The sequence below is a fragment of the Vulpes vulpes genome, chromosome 5, assembly GCF_048418805.1.
Source record: "Vulpes vulpes isolate BD-2025 chromosome 5, VulVul3, whole genome shotgun sequence".
Classification (NCBI taxonomy): Eukaryota; Metazoa; Chordata; class Mammalia; order Carnivora; family Canidae; genus Vulpes; species Vulpes vulpes.
The window spans coordinates 94,376,918-94,393,875 of record NC_132784.1 but is presented as its reverse complement, the minus strand read 5'-3'; the positions used below and the strand labels follow the sequence as shown (position 1 = coordinate 94,393,875).

General features: G+C 33.8%; 1 protein-coding gene across 17 annotated transcripts in view; it reads right to left on the bottom strand.

Moving 5' to 3' along the window:
• KCNT2 (potassium sodium-activated channel subfamily T member 2) overlaps positions 1-16,958 on the bottom strand; it is a 374,048-nt gene that overhangs the window by 224,660 nt on the left and 132,430 nt on the right. For 9 of the 17 annotated variants that reach the window (XR_012001790.1, XM_072759475.1, XM_072759476.1 and 6 more), the window contains 3 exons: positions 13,901-13,975; positions 12,334-12,417; positions 8,820-8,914 (listed from right to left, as the gene is read on the bottom strand). Coding sequence is in view for 16 of the 17 variants with exons in the window: in XM_072759475.1 (XP_072615576.1) it covers positions 8,820-8,914; positions 12,334-12,417; positions 13,901-13,975 (254 nt within the window). In the remaining variant the exon portion in view is untranslated. Of the gene's footprint in view, positions 1-8,819; positions 8,915-12,333; positions 12,436-13,900; positions 13,976-16,958 lie in introns of all 17 variants that reach the window. The other 8 variants (XM_072759479.1, XM_072759480.1, XM_072759474.1 and 5 more) reach the window with 1 other exon arrangement.

Genomic DNA, 16,958 nt, shown 5'->3' with positions numbered 1-16,958 from the left:
AAAAAACGGAAAAATCACAATTGATTTGCTTAGATAGGCCCTATATATATAATAACAAAGGCATTTTAATTAATGCTTTTTAAAATTTGCCTTTTAAGATTTTATTTATTCATCTGCTTTATAAAACGTTCTTAAGTGTTATCTTTGACACAGATCCACACAAAATGATTTCAATGTTATGCAATTCTAAAACAAAATCTGAACATTTCACCGTCTTTTAAAAAACGGAAAAATCACAATTGATTTGCTTAGATAGGCCCTATATATATAATAACAAAGGCATCTTAATTAATACTTTTTAAAATTTGCCTCTTTTATTTTTTTTAAGATTGTATTTATTCATGAGAGACATAGAGAGAGAGAGAGAGAGAGAGGCAGAGGGAGAAGCAGGCTCCATGCAGGGAGCCCGGCATGGGACTCGATCCCAGGTCTCCAGGATCCCACCCTGGGCTGAAGGCGGTGCTAAACTGCTGAGCCACCGGGGCTGCCCAAATTTGCCTCTTTTAAAATGTTCTGTGATTTTGCTTTCTGGGGTTTCAGATATCTGCAGTGGGGGCAGGTTGATCCTTCTTCTGTCATAGTATTAGGTTAATAGCAGCTTCACACTATGTCACAGAGCCTACACCATTCCCCTTACTTCATCTCATCATACAGCATTTTATCATCTCACATCATCACATGAAGAAGGGGGAGTACAATACAATAAGATATTTTGAGACAGACCACAGCCACATAACTTTTATTATAGTATATTGTTATAATTATTCTTTTCATTATTAGTTGTTAATCGTTACTGTGCCTAATTTATAAATTAACATGATCATAAGTGTGTATATATCCAGTATTTTCCACAGTTTGGGGCATCTCATGGGGATCTTGGAATGTACCCCCTATGGATTAGGGGGGAACTACTGTACAAGATTTCAAGCTTTGACAAGGTTTATAAGGAAAACATTAATTGGAATGAAAGGAAATATTGAGACTGTAAACTTTCATACCACCTGGTAAATGTCAATTTATACAATAAAATATTTTCAGAGAAAAAAAAGTCACATGGCAGAAATAAATAACCTTAAATATCCATGCACTCCCTATGAATCCTATTGCCGTACACAGTTACTTAAAAAACTTAATTAGCAATGGCATTCTGTGCTAAAAGCATCTAACAGTTTGATTTCATGCTTGTAGTTCAGACATTAGTATTCAAATCAGCCCACGACTTGCACTTTTGTATTTACTGAATGCATACCAATTAAAATGTTCCAAATAATCATTTTCATTTCCTACAGAGTATCTACCTAAAACCTAATATTCCCATGGAATTTAAGATATCTGAGATGTTGGTATTTTCACATTTTCCAGGGAGAAATTTTGTTTTTAAAGTAATAATAAATCTAGTTTTTCTATTGTTGCAAAGAAAGTTCTCACATTCCTGGGCATTGTCTGTGAGTCTATGCAAAACGAGGTTACTGAATTATGCCAAAAACTATTAATCAGAAGTCAATATACACTTGCAATTTAGTAATTCATGAAAAGTGGCCGTACTTCACCCTATGCCCTAAAGCACAAATGTATTTTCCTTATTTCAAAATAATGGATGATGAACACTTTTTAGGAGAGGCTCAGGATTTAGATCAGATGGGAAAAGCAAAAGTGAGATTGAACAAAACAAAACAAAAGTCAAAGAAAGAAGTAGAAAAAAAACACAAAAATCCTGAAAGATTATGGGAAGGAAAAGCTGATAGCACATGTATTGCAATGCTCTCTAGTATTTAATCAATTTGTTTCTGAACTCAATATAAAAGATGATAGTTCCAGTAATTTTATTAAATTGTTCTGTTCTCACAAATTCTAACATTAAAAGAAGAAAAATTCTTAAGACATAAATTCAGAAGTTATATGGAGACAAAACTAACAGCCAAAATTTGATTTATCTGGAAGTTCTTATTTATGAGGCATGTGTATGCAATTTATAGAAATTATTTCAAAGGTATTCTTTTCAATTAAATTTGTAGAAGTTTTACCACTTTGTTATATTTCTTTGGCATAAACAACAATCCTAGAATGTCTTCATAGATTACACTGACAGTGTATAACCTCACACCAAAGTTAACTGTGAAAAGAAGGTATTTAAAGAAACATTCTCAAAATATATGGTTTGAACATACTTAACTTACAATATATTTAAGTACTTCCAGTCGATAAGATATTGTTTGGGAATTTTGACCCTCAAATGTTACTATGTATCAACTACAAACATTTGTGAAACATCTTTTATTTCCAAGCAAGAGATGCAGGCATAAAATGGTAAGAAGGAAAATTGACTTTTTCTTATATATCATGAAAATCTACCAAGAAATTCTGATAATTAAAGAAACATTGTACATTTATCATTTTTCCCAACACTGAGAAGCATAAAACTTGGGCAGCTCCCATAATTCAGAAAGCCTTCAAGAAAACTTCAAGGCAGAGCTTCAATTAAAAGTTGAGTCTTGGAGCGTCTGTCTCGGCTCAGGTCATGATCCCAGGGTCCTGGGATGGAGCCCCATATTGGGCTTTCTGCTCAGCAAGAAGTCTGCCTCTCCCTCTCCATCTGCCTCTCCCCCAGCTCATACTTTCTCTCTCTCTATCTTAAATAACTAAAATCTTTTAAAAAGTAAATAAAAATTTTTTTAAAAGTTGGGATTCAAAGAGTAAGTAGGAGATAAAGGTGGAGAATTTGGATTTTTAAAAAAACTTAATATGCAGGCAGCCAGGAAGGCCCAGCAGTTTAGCGCCACCTTCAGCCCAGGGCATGATCCTGGAGACCAGGGATCAACTCCCACGCAGGGCTCCCTGCATGGAGCCTGCTTCTCCCTCTACCTGTGTCTCTGCCCTCTCTCTCTCTGTGTCTCTCATGGATAAATAAATAAAATCTTTAAAAAAAACTTAATATGAGAATCATTTTACTAAGGGAAGAAATCAATTACACAAATCATATTGAATGTGCTCATTACATTTGACATTTTGTGTTAAATTTTGTTGTCTCTTCTTACATCTCTTAATTTTTGTGACTGTTATGTTTGTTTTCAAAAAGTATACATATTCATTCTGAATATTTAAACCACAGCAGAAAATATGTGGAAGACAGTAGAAAACACGATTCATAACTCTATACCCACATATAATCACTTGAATATATTCCTATCTCTACGGATATACATACAGAAAGGGAGATGGATGAACTAGTAAATGTAAGTAATTTAAACAGATTATAATCATGTATATGTCATAATTTTATCTAAATGTATTGTATATATATTTGCTAAAATTAAAAAAGAGAAACAAAGATTAGAAACCTGCTGAATTCGAAGCAACAAATTATTTACACAAAAGAGATAGTAATGGCTAAAGTATTCTATCTTTAATCAAAAATATCTAAAAAGTAAGAGATTGTCTTCCTAATAATGTCTTACTAAACTATAATTCTACTTCAAACAGTAATTTAAAACTTCACAATAGAAATGAGAAAATTAACATAATTCTATTTTTTTAGTTTATTATTTTTGTTAATGACTTCTAGAGCATCAAACAAATAATATTAGGGTGGTTAAGCATGTGGGCTCTGGCACCAATTTGCCTACACCCAGACCTAAGTTCTGCTTACTAGTTGCAGACCCAAGATAATCTAAGGATTATCTTTTTGTTTGACCTTTCTGTGCCTGTTTCCTTATCTGTAACATGAGACTTGCTGTGGCACGACCACTTTGGCTTTTTCTCACCCTTTCACCTCACCTTATAATTGAGAACCTCCCTTAGCTAGGAACCTATGCCACAGAAATTAAAAATGGTGTCTCTGCCTCTGCCTGGATAAGCTTTCAACTGTACTTCTAAGAAAACTCAGTGTGAAATGGGGGTTCCCAGAAAAAGATCCAAAGTGTTGCTAATGCATATACCACTGATTCTCAAAAGCGATTATTTTTTTCCCTTTTCCCTTTATCCTTTTATTTCTTATATCTGTAGTACATACTTAATAAAATGTAGGTAGCATACTTTTCTAAGTTCTTGTATGTCTGAAAATAACTATACATTACCCTCATAACTCAATGATGGTTTAAATTCTAACTGCCTAACATCTGACTGCCCACTTATGCAAAATTTATTTGGGACAAAGAATTTTCTATATGTTCTAGTGTAATACAAACCTGGGGACTGTTAGTTGCCAGATCTTCAGACAAACACACTTTCTGTCATTCATTTGTAATAAAGCAAAATAAATGTGACCAAACAACACTAATAACCAAATACCATGATGGTTATAACACCATTAGATCACAGTCTAATACATTCCCCAAATTTTAGTTCTTACTTTTTCACTATTGACTTCCTGTCACACGGTTACTTGGCTTAATCAGTAAGCAGAGTTTAAGAACTTCAGCATCAAGCATTAAAATAAGTGTTAATCAAAGATGGACAAGAAAAATCCCAAATACTTTTGAATTAAGCATGTTAATAATTTCAACTAGGTCACATTTTTAAGCAATAAATGGATTTATTATCTCCTGAAATGAGATCGAAGAGGTAAACTGAATTTCCTATATTGGTCTAAAACATGAAATATCCATTAACATAATACATATCTTGATGTTATAGTTCTGAGATAATATGAAAATATCTAAACATATATATTCACATAAAAAATTAAAGCTTGAAACAAAGTAGGTGCAAAATAAGTCTACTAGTATAAAATTAGAAACACTAAATGCACTACAAATTAGAGCACTTATTACTGGTTAGAATATGTTGATAATTAAGCTAAAGTCATGCGCTTAATTCCCGATGTACCAGTTTCCTCTGCTTTGTTACAGAGACACAGGCTGAATCACAATTCCCAGCTGTCTTGGAAGTGTGCATTATTGATCAACAGGGGTACACAGCGGACGTGGGGAAAGATTAGTCCAATTCCATTCCAATGACAGGAAAAACAATTCTGAGCACATTCCCTACAGAGAGTGGGTCAGCAGCTTAATTCTATTTCAGTTTGGCATGTGTCTCTCATAGACAGATGCTTAATGATAGTTCTTTGTAATGTTAATAATGATGAAGAGAAGATACATTTTAAAACTATATAGCAACTTTCCAAAACAGGTAATTTTAAGATAGTGAGATTCATGAACAATACAGCCAGTTCATCGAATATTAGCTCCTGAGTTTTGGGGGGTTTAAAACTGCATGTATTAAAAATTCTGATTTGGAAAAGCACTGACAGTCTTGCTCTATGACACAATGTAACCACTATTAATTAAGACTAATTTCACTATAACATAAAAAAATTATATATGTGTGTATTTATACATATAAAATGTTAAAGGTACCAGAGAGAGGCAGTTATTACCAATACCTTTAACTTAGTAAAGCTAACTAGAGGAAACAAATATTTGAAATATGTAGAAAGTACAGAAAACATGAATACATTACAATGGAAGAAAACACTTTCTCATATTTCCTATTAAATATATTTTTAGGCATCTCAGTTCAGTATTCTAGTATTATTCAGTTACTGTGCTTAGATATTTTAGAGCAAATTATTTTTTTGTGCAGTCATGTAATTTAATTGTCCTATATAAAGAGGATATTTGAAGTGGAAAAAAATGAAATTCTTGGAGTATTCATATCAAATGCCATATCCTCTGATAGATATGTATAAACATAACTAATTTAGTATTCATTTTAAAAGAAGTACAATAAAAACCTTATAGGGTGTTTAATATTATCCTCATTTAATAATGTGGCAAATAAAGCTAGGTAAATTCAGTAAGTTGCCCACAGGCTCCAAACTAGCACAGCCCTGAGTTTTAAACAAATGATACGCAGATGGACTTTAATGACTTATCAGTGGCAGAGACTGATTGATTAATCAGTCCCACAGTATCCAGTATTTCTCTTTTCCATGACAGTACAATATTCACCTGGGTATATTGTTTCCCCGCTATACCAGATTTCCATAGACTCCCTTTCAGCTATATATGGATACGTGACCAAATTCTGGCCTTCATGATACATGTAATTTCTGGGTTGTGCCTTATCTTCCTCCTTCCTACAGGCTGGAGTTAGAAAATAATGGCAAGACTAGAGTAGCCATCTTGAACCACATTATGGAAAACATGCTTTGGGAATGGCAGAAAATAAGTTATATGGAAATTTATTCTCCATCAATATTAAGCTGATATAACCTTCTTGGATGGACTACTTAAACATTTCTATTTTTTTAAATTGCTGAACTTTTTGCACATTTTTATTTTATAATGTAGGTGGTATAACTCTTTGTTAAAAGCCTGTGTGGGGATGCCTGTGTGGCTCAGCAGTTTGGCGCTTGCCTTCGGCCCAGGGCATGATCCTGGAGTCCCGGGATCAAATCCCACATCAGGCTCCCTACATGGACCCTGCTTTTCCCTCTGCCTGTGTCTCTGCCTGCCTCTCTCTCTCAGTCTCTCATGAATAAATAAATAAAATCTTTAAAAAGAAAAAAAACAGCCTGTGTGTTATAACATTGTTTATATTTTTCTTTTTGTTATATACACTTCTGATGGTGAATTCAAAAAAGACTTATTCAGGATGCCTGGGTGGCTCAGCGGTTTAGCCCCTGCCTTAAGCCCAGGGCATGATCCTAGAGTCCCTGGATTGGGTCCCGTATTGGACTCCCTGCATGGAGCCTGTTTCTCCCTCTGCCTGTGTCTCTGCGTCTCTCTTTCTCTGTCTCTCATGAATAAATAAAATCTTAAAAAAAAAAGACTTATTCTACCTTCCTATGATGGTCATGATTTGTGAAGACATTTTGCTTGAAATGCTAGAGAAAAATACATTAAAAAATAAAACCAGTTTCTCCATTCTAGATATTGTAATTTTTAAATATATTAATGTAAACATATTAATAAAAATGTATTGATGTATATGTGATTAAAAACAATAACACTGTACACTTATACTGTACATGTGATTAAAGCCAATAACACACAAGAACAAAGCAACTCTAAATACAGATAAAATAAAATGTGAAACAAATAATTTAGATGATAAATAAACTGCATAATGGCAATTTTCATATACATCATGAAAACCCATTATCTGGCACTGCTTACATTGCTTGGCATAAGAAAGTGGCAAAATTTGTCCAGTTGCTTCTTTTGAAAACAAACACTACTCAAGAAATAGACAAATAGGTAGAAAGTAAGACCAAACAGAAAGCCCACCGTCCATAATCCACTGTGATGAGGATGCCTCCAAAACAAAAGAGCTGAAGTGTTATTATATAAAAATAATTTGTCTTTATTTCAGCATTAATATTTCTTTTTTTAAAGATTTATTTATTTGAGAGAGAAAGAGCATGAACAGGGGGAGGGGAAGAGGGAGAAGCAGACTCTCCATGGAGTGGGGAACCCAACGAGAGGCCCAATACCAGGACCCCAGCATCCTGAACTGAGTCAAGGGAGATGCTTAACTGACTGAGCCATCCAGGCGCCCCTGCACATTAATATGTCAATTACCTCCTTACTAAATTTACTTTAATAGACTCTAATAATATTTTTTAAATCATCCATTTCACTTTTTTGTAATTTCCCAGCATTTGAAATATTAGCATGTACATAGGTATACAAAAAATTTTAATTTGGGGTATTTTTCCTTAAGTAAAATGAAAAATTCCTAAATTATTCATATAATGTCATTATTTTTAAATTAAGAATTTTTAGTGACTTAAGAAGGGAAGTCATTACTTTTAATATTTTGTATTTATGCAGCTAGATATTTACTAGGTGAACAATAAAAACCATCTGTGAAGAGTAAAAAAGATTTCAATGATAAGATGGCTTTGTGTCAGTTTTAGAGGGATATTTTATATCTAAAGACATGAAATATTTAAAATATATTTTTAAGACAAAGTATGCAATAAAATCTATTCTAAAACCTATTAATGGAGATATTATCTACTAATTACTGACACACAGTAGTTGCTATATCTACGTTATCTCAGCCTGTGTTTACATACACCCATTTGTAGCTCTATTCATATCTAATTCAGTTGTACTAGTATATGATGGCATTTTTCTTATTTTGCACTTCCTCATTAACTTTTTTCCTTCTCAATAGGTCAAATCCAGGACAGAGCACAATTACACATAATATCTAAGACTCCTGCAAAACAGAAATATTATTCTACCTCATTTCTTTATTTTCACATTTTTGTTCTCCTTTTAAGGATTTACATGAATCCGTATGTGCAGCGTGACATTTCCCATCAGGTTACCTTATAATCATCAGAGTGAGACTTTCCAGAAAAGAAATAACTGTTTTCTATAATAAAGCAAAGTCCCAGGTCTTACGCGGCTCTGTCAGGAGATCTGTCCTTGCTTTCTGCCTGACTGCACACAAAAACCTCATGGACAGAAGGCACGGGCAAAGACAGTGACAAGCAATGACAGTTTTCTCAACAGCTTCTGCTTTGAATATTGTAGAAGGATAAGGGCACCTCCGTGTCAGCAGTTTGAAAGAAAATTTCTTGTTTGACAACTATGGCATGCAGGATAAATTCTTGTGATTTGGTTGTTTATAGCATTTGGGAAAATGTCAAAGTTGCCGTAAATATCAATACCAAATGATAGTTGTACCTGCTTGCTTTTTCTGTAAGACTGAAGGGAAGATTTTATTTTTATTTCAATAGGTGATCCTTTATACTTACAGTGAATATTTCTCTATTTATTTTAGCCAACTCAATTAAAATGACGTATAGGATTTTAAAACTATGATTAAATGAAACAATCAAAATAAAATATGTACAGTCTTACCAGGTGAAGATAAGGCATAGTAACGTAGATATTAAAATCAAAACTTGATTAAACATTGCGGACTGTGTACGCTGAATGGCTCTGTGCAGATCATTCTAAAATAAAACCAAGAAAGCGTATTTTAATTTTGAAAAACTGAATAACCATGAGTTTCATTACATTTATTACTGTGCATTATATGTCAACTATCTTGTGCACACTCAACACATATACTTTAAATGGATATAGTGGCATATTTCCAATTTTTGCCTAAGTCTAAATATACTCTGCCTTATCACTCATTTTAAAAAGTAATACTATGAGGGACCACCATGGGCCCAAATTTCAGTTTACTTGCCTTACCAACATTTATAGAGATGCTGCACTGACTCCTAAAAGGCCCTCCATTGTAAACAATGTCTCTGGGACACCCAGGTGATTCAGCGGTTTAGCGCCACCTTCAGCCCAGGGCCTGATCTTGGAGACCCGCGATCAAGTCCCATGTCGGCTCCCTGCATGGAGCCTGCTTCTCCCTCTGCCTGTGTCTCTGCCTCTCTCCCTGTCTCTCATAAATAAATAAATAAATAAATAAATAAATAAATAAATAAATAAATAAAATCTTTAAAAAAAACAATGTCTCTAATGAAAATTCTAATTTTAAAAGATCAGAAAATAATATATCCAATGAAGGAGAAAGTAATAGCTAGGTCAAGCTACAATCACATCTCATTCCTCAATCAGAAAAAATGATGTGAAATATGTTGTGAAATCTATCATGAAAAGAAAAAGCTACACAGCCAATGAACAAAAAATTTTAAGTTTAATTTCATTAATTTAAAGGTGAATTCAAGATACACTTTTTATCTTCCCAATTGAAAGATATTAAAAGATAGTAATACCCAGTGCTGTTTAAGATGCAAAAAATGAGCTCTCATGTATGATTGATACTACCCATGTAATTTATTACAATATTTCTTTTTTTTTAAGATTTTTTATTTATTTATTCATGAGAGACACAGAGAGAAAGGCAGAGATATAGGCAGAGGGAGAAGCCGGCTCCATGCAGGAAGCCCAATGTGGGACTCGATCCTGGAACTCTGGGATCATGCCCTGAGCCAAAGGCAGATGCTCAACCGCTGAGCCACCCAGGTGTCCCTGTTACAAAATTTCTTGAAGTTAATTTGGTAACACAGATCACAGCTACATCCCTTTTTATTTCATGAATTCACTAATTTAATGAGTATTTACTCAATAATATAATTTTTAAAAATTCACCACATGAAAATCACCAGAGATAAAATTAATATTTATGTATATTACATAATTATATTTATTTTATTACAAAATTATATTTATGTAAAATAATGAATATACATTACCACTAAAATATGTAATACAAAATGGTTAAATTGATCAAAACTATATAATATAGATGCAGCTATTAAAAATAATTTGAAGACATAAAAATTGAACACTACAAAAACAAAATTCAAATTATAAAGCTAAACATACAATATAATTTCATATATGATATTTTTGCATTCTATTTCACAGAAAATATTAGAAGGATATAAATTGTTACTAATATTTTAGTCTGTGGTAGATTCATAGGTTTTCATAATACTTCATAGTTTAAAGTATAAACTCATCTCAAAAATTTTACAGTAAACTTCTGTCTTAAAGTCAGTGTTGCATGAAATAAATCACTTCACCATATAAAATCTCAACAAGCCACTATTTTATCTTCCTGTACCACATATTTAACCAGAACTGTTATGAAAACAAAAGAACTAAGTTGATTAGAAGTTTATCTTTCATCTCTCACTTTTTTCTGACAGAGGTGTTAAATAAGCAGAAAAATAAATAAAAATTTCTCCAACCAGTGAAAGGAGAAGCAAAATATAGGAATACAATGTAAAGTGAAGCCTAAATTAATGTTGCAAAGCACTTCTTTTACTCTCAGTGATTAGCCAATGATTCCTCCCTTGGTTAGGTTACTTGTCTCCACCAACTAGTAACACACTAGTAACACCTTTTATGCTAAAGTTTTATTTTTTTCCTGGTGTTTTTTTTTCTTTAGCAATGTAGGCAATCTACATTTAGTGAAGTAGTAGTTGTTGTTATTATTGTTGTTGTCTTTGGATAGTTAAGACAACCCAATGTTTCTTCAAACCCCTCCACAGGTCGCACTCCCCTAGCACTTAGACATGTATTTTCATGAAAATCCAGTGGCTACTTAATATAAATGTTTAAAAACATTCATTCAGTTGTGAATACTCAAATTCTATCCAAATATTCTTTAGGCTAAAATTTTTGCATTCCATTTCTGTTCTAAACATTTAAAAGAAAAACAAGATTGCCTCCGAACAAACTAAATTTCAATATAGTAATATTAACAATATTGAGTCCTTACTATGTCTATGCCAGATACAATATTTTTTATATATACACACACGCACATATATATGCTTATACATATATGTCATTTCATTTAATTCTTACAGCACGTCTGTAATGTAACTACTTTTGTTCTCTTTTGAAGATGAAAAAATTAGCTAAGAAGTTAAATCATTTGCATATGAGATCAGAGTGCTTAGCATATAGTAGACTCATATTAACATTTATAGAATTTGTAACAAGAGAGAAAATGCCTCACAGCTCAGTTTTAAGTATTGAAGCCTATAGTAAATATATTTTGGTCTTACATATAAATCACTCCTTCCAAACCAGGTCAGCCTTGGACCACAGTACCGCGCCAAGTTCTGCATTTTCTTATCTTCCCTCTATCCCGCATAGTCCCACTAATAACCCAACCCAACCAAATCTAAAAAGATGACTTTCCAGCTTCAATGCAGCACCTCACAAAAATCGCACATCTTTTAATGGAATGTGAGACAACCTACAGTTAAGAACAGTTTGACATCACCTTCTGAATCTTGAAAACAAGATGTCTCATTATCAACAGACTGCCCAGAAAGGGAAGGTTATTTGTCTTCAGAAGATTGGCTAATTCATTGTCCAAAAAACAGGTAGCTTTGGTTTGGTGATATTTAGAAAATCTAAACTATTTTTGTGTACCAGTTTATAGTCACAAAAGTAGTGAGTTGGCAATATGGGCCAAGTTAAGATAGCCCCAAAAATTTTCATTCTGAATTAGGATACAAGCTAACTTAAAGTCTAAGTCTATTAGCTTCAATATTAATATAACACATCTCTTTAATTGACAGTATTTTACCAAAACTCTTTCATTTTTACAAACTTTTAAATGAAACTATTTACTAGGATACTAAATTAAGAGAAATTCATTAATTTAAAATAAATTTACTGATTTTAAAAATAAACCATTTAGAAATTTAGTTATACCTAAATAAATCACAATAGGAGGAGTTTATATTTCATGAGAGAAAGAAGAATGAGGAAGTAAAAGACAAAGACCTCAAATCATCTTCTCTATTTGAGCTGAGCACTGAAAATATGTAAGAAATCATGGAAAATTGAAAACATTATTGTATTTGGACTTCACTTTCATACTTACAATCATATTTTCCAAGGCATGTTTGGCAAGCCAACAGTTTAGAAAGACAGGAACAAAGAGATTTCTTAAAGAAGGCCAGAAGATCTGAAAAACAAACCGAAACTAAACTTTTATCTCAAAGCAAAAATCATATCCAGCAGATTAAAATGTAAAAGAAAAAAATTAATAAAAGACAATATAATCTTTTAATACATGTGACAAATACTTTAAACTCATTAATGAAAGGCAAGGAGAAGATCCAATCTTTGGGAAATTATTGTAGAAGCAGAAAGAAAATAATGAGCTCCCGCTGAATGTCAGCTATAACTATGGTAATTCTATCATTAAATCTTTCAATGTGACAGTTTATAATAGACATCACCTCTTTCTTCCTTATAGTTTGAGGAGGAAAGTGGAACAAGGAGAGAAGACTTTCCCTTTTCATAACGTTACCACTTACTCTTTTCAAACATTTTAAGTGACATTGGGAACGATATTCAATAGGATTATATTTAGTTAGCCTGTCATTTAATCTAGTTCCAGGTGTTCCTCCAGATAAATCACTCAAATTAAAATAATTGTCAGAGGTAAGCAACCACTTGAGATAATATTTGCTTATTTTCCTAATTTTCCAAATAAAATTCTAATGAAGTGTTAGAAAGCCTATTCCCAACAGACATTATCATAACTCTATGAAATAAAGATTAAAACCTAATTTTGCAATGGGAAAGTGTTTATTACATATTTATTGGGCTGCAACTGAGCAGGATCATCATAGAATTGTTATACCACAGTACTTTGATAAAAAAACAAATTGGTAGTTGTCTGGCTATTGGCAACTTTCTTATTAATGAGAAAATTGGACTTAAGTAAATACTGTGTTTAAGCTAGAAATAAATATATGCTTAGTAGGAAAAACTTTTATAAATAGTTGGTTTCTATTTCTTTTTCATTTGAGAATAGGTGACCCACAATATTACATGAGTTTCAGGTGTACGACTTCATGATTTGACAGGTTTATACATTATGCTATGTTCATTATAAGGGTAGCTACCATCTGTCCTATAATAGCACTACTACATTATTATTGATTGTATTCCTTATGCTATGCCTTTTATTCTCATGACTTATTCATTCCGTAAATGGAAGCCTGTATCCCACTCTCTCACATCAGATTTGCCCAAACCCCTACTCTCCTCGCCTCTGGCAACCATCAGGCCTCTGTATTTATAGGTGTGATTCTGCTTTTTGTTACTTTCTATTTTTTTTAATTCCACAATATACACAAGAAATGGAGTAATTAATTTCTAGTCTGTCTAGATAATAACACCTATTCAAATGGCACATTTAAAGCATATATGTCTAAAGAATATTTTATTTTGCCATTGCACTAAATCTCATTAGTTTTCATTTAATCTCATAAACCAATAATCCAACTGGTTTTACTATCTATTTTTAATACCATGATTCTAACCAAAAACTAAAATCATTTATTGGAACTAACATATTATTTATTATCATTTAGACTTAAAGACGACTTAAATCTAATGACAAAATTATTTATTTTAAAGATGCTTTTAGGACTTACTGAGATAATGAAGGGAACCGCATTAATTATTTCCAAGATGAAGGGTATTCGTAAAATCTGTTCCCAGATGTTTCCCTTCCAAGAAAGAATAAATAAAAATGAAAGTCAATTATACTGAATCCCATTAAAGGGGGAAAAAAGACAGCACTCAGAATTTCTCTAGCAAGGATTCTTACATTAACAGAATACTAAATAATTATATTAAAACTAGCAATGACTTCTAAAGATTATTTTTCTAAATGTAACTGTACTCTCAATTTTGTAGTAAGTTTAAGAAGTAAAACAAACATTTATAGTAAGTCTTGAATATTGTATACATTTTGATCATATAATATTTCATGGAAGAAAACTTACTAGTAAAAATACATGCATTAAAGAAGCTACAGGGGATCCCTGGGTGGCTCAGCGGTTTGGCCCTGCCTTCAGCCCAGGGCGTGATACTGGAGTCCCGGGATTGAGTCCCACATCGGGCTCCCTGCATGGAGCCTGCTTCTCCCTCTGCCTGTGTCTCTGCCTCTCTCTCTCTCTCTCTCTCTCTCTCTCTCTCTGTCTCTCTCATGAATAAATAAATAAAATCTTTAAAAAAAAAAAAAAAAGGGGGGGATCCCTGGGTGGCGCAGCGGTTTGGCGCCTGCCTTTGGCCCAGGGCGCGATCCTGGAGACCCAGGATCGAATCCCACATCGGGCTCCCAGTGCATGGAGCCTGCTTCTCCCTCTGCCTGTGTCTCTGCCTCTCTCTCTCTCTCTCTCTGTGACTATCATAAATAAAAAATAAAAAATAAAAAAAAAGAAGCTACAGAATCAGGAAAAAAGTGATTCAATCTTAATTTTTTAAACTATATGAGTTATATTCACAAACTGTAAAGCATATTAAATAGCTTATAAGCACATAACACTTGTTAATGTTCACTGGTATTAACGTTGTTCTTATGTTAATAAAACTTAAAGGAAGGGCTTTTTCAATCATCTAGAGTCTAACCTCCCAGCCCACATAGTACAACTATTTTTTTTTTAAGATTTTATTTATTTATTCATGAGAGACACAGAGAGAGGCAGAGGGAGAAGCAGGCTCCATGCTGGGAGCCTGATGCGGGACTTAATCCCAGGGCCCCAGGATCACTCACCAAGCCGAAGGCAGAAGCTCAACCACTGAGCCACCCAGGTGTCCCAATACAATATTATTAATCAAAACTGATGACATAATTTGTGGAGCCCAGCACAAGATGAAAACTCAGGGCTTCTTTTTAACAAATTATTAACAATTTCCAGAAGGTGACATAAGAATATTAAAATAAGCACAGGCCCTTCTCAATGCATAGCCTTGTGCAAATGCATACTACACACCCATCAAGTTGACCCTGATATAAACAGACTAATCACTGACACTTTCTTAAATGGTGTCCAATGGGAAAAAAAAAAAAAACTCAGAACTTCCTAAATCAGCTTATTTGTCTATGAAGAGATCTCCATATTAGAAAGGCAATTTGAAATCCAGGTCCGGATATTTTCCAATTATCTTAAATTGCTGGCTTCAAAGGTAGGGGCCTTTCTTAACCTTCCTTGAGGTCTCAAAGGCTTAAAACATTACAGTGCTATAAGATAGTATCATATCACAAAACAAGGTTCTAGATTGGCTAATGTCCATGTCCTTAGATATTAGGTGACAAGTTTTGCTATATTTCATTCATCACCATCTCCAGGCTATACAAAAAGTAGTCGAGGTTGCAGATGGAAGAAATAAAAGCCACAAAGAGCCCTTTGTACAGAGATGTTAATGGTGCTTTGGTGCTTCTCTCATTACTTGAAGCTAAGTAATAAGGGCTCAAAAGAACCACTTAGAGAGCTGGGCTCACTCATAGAGACTGCATTTGGCTCATGCCTAAAACATCTACATACCAAGAGACAACAGTGCAACAAGAATAGAGGCTGAAAGGAGAGCAAGCCACAAATGCCAATTCCAAGACAAAGATACTTGTTTTCTGGGAAACAGACACAGACCCTATAGAATAAAGCCTATGGTCATTTTTAAGGAGTTTATACTTGAGAAGGCCATGTGCCTGAAGGGAAAATAAGACTTCAACAGATGGTGGGCCTCAGAGGTTTAGGGCTTGGGTCAGAGCACTAGTGGCCAGTCAGAGGCAGTGGGGCATCCAAGGAGCTTTAGTCAAAGGTTTGTGAAAGGCCACAATTTCCTACTCTGCCACACAGAACAACCCGACACCAGACTATACTTGTGCCGCTCAGGCCCTTTGATCCCAGAGACTGACTTCACCTCACTCCCTGTGCCTCCTTGGCCCTGGAGGGACCAGAATCAGCAGCATCACATAAGACAAGAAGTGGGAATAGCAGATAATGATTCCCTGTCCCACGCAGGTCTGAGTTAAGGTTAAGCTGCAGCCTTAAAGTGGATGAGAATTTTAAACATATATATATATATTTTTTTAAACATATATATATATATATATATATATAGCGAGCATAATTTCTTCAATGCTACACTGAAATTTGCCTTGTGACTGAAGAGACTACATGAGCTCTGAGATCTTTCCAATATATCATCTGATTGTATCAGGATGATGTGTGGATTTGAAAAAGCATCAGAGAACTAAAGGCCTTTCCTACTAGCACTGAGTCAAGCCTGTTCAATAAAGCAGTTACAACTGATTGTGTGTGTGTGTGTGCGCATGCAGGTTGATATTACCATTTCATCACCAGTTTTTTACATAGCTTGGTTTCCAGAATGCTTAACATTTGTTTATTCTGTCCTTAGTATGTTTTTACTGGTGACCATACTTTTCTCTTTGGTGTCAATGATTGTTCCTGAGGAAAGACATTGCTGTGACCAGCAAGAGAAGGAAGGTTCTGGGAACACTTACCACTGGTGATATGGCAGGATATTTCTATCAATGCACAGTAAGATTATTATTAGTTTTCCCAGCTGTGAGACACTGTTTGGACAAATTTAGTCCATAGTAAACAAAAACATTTTAGATCTCTGATGACTCTTCACTTCCATTTGTAATACATCAATTTTATTTTATGATTTTTTTTCTCAAAC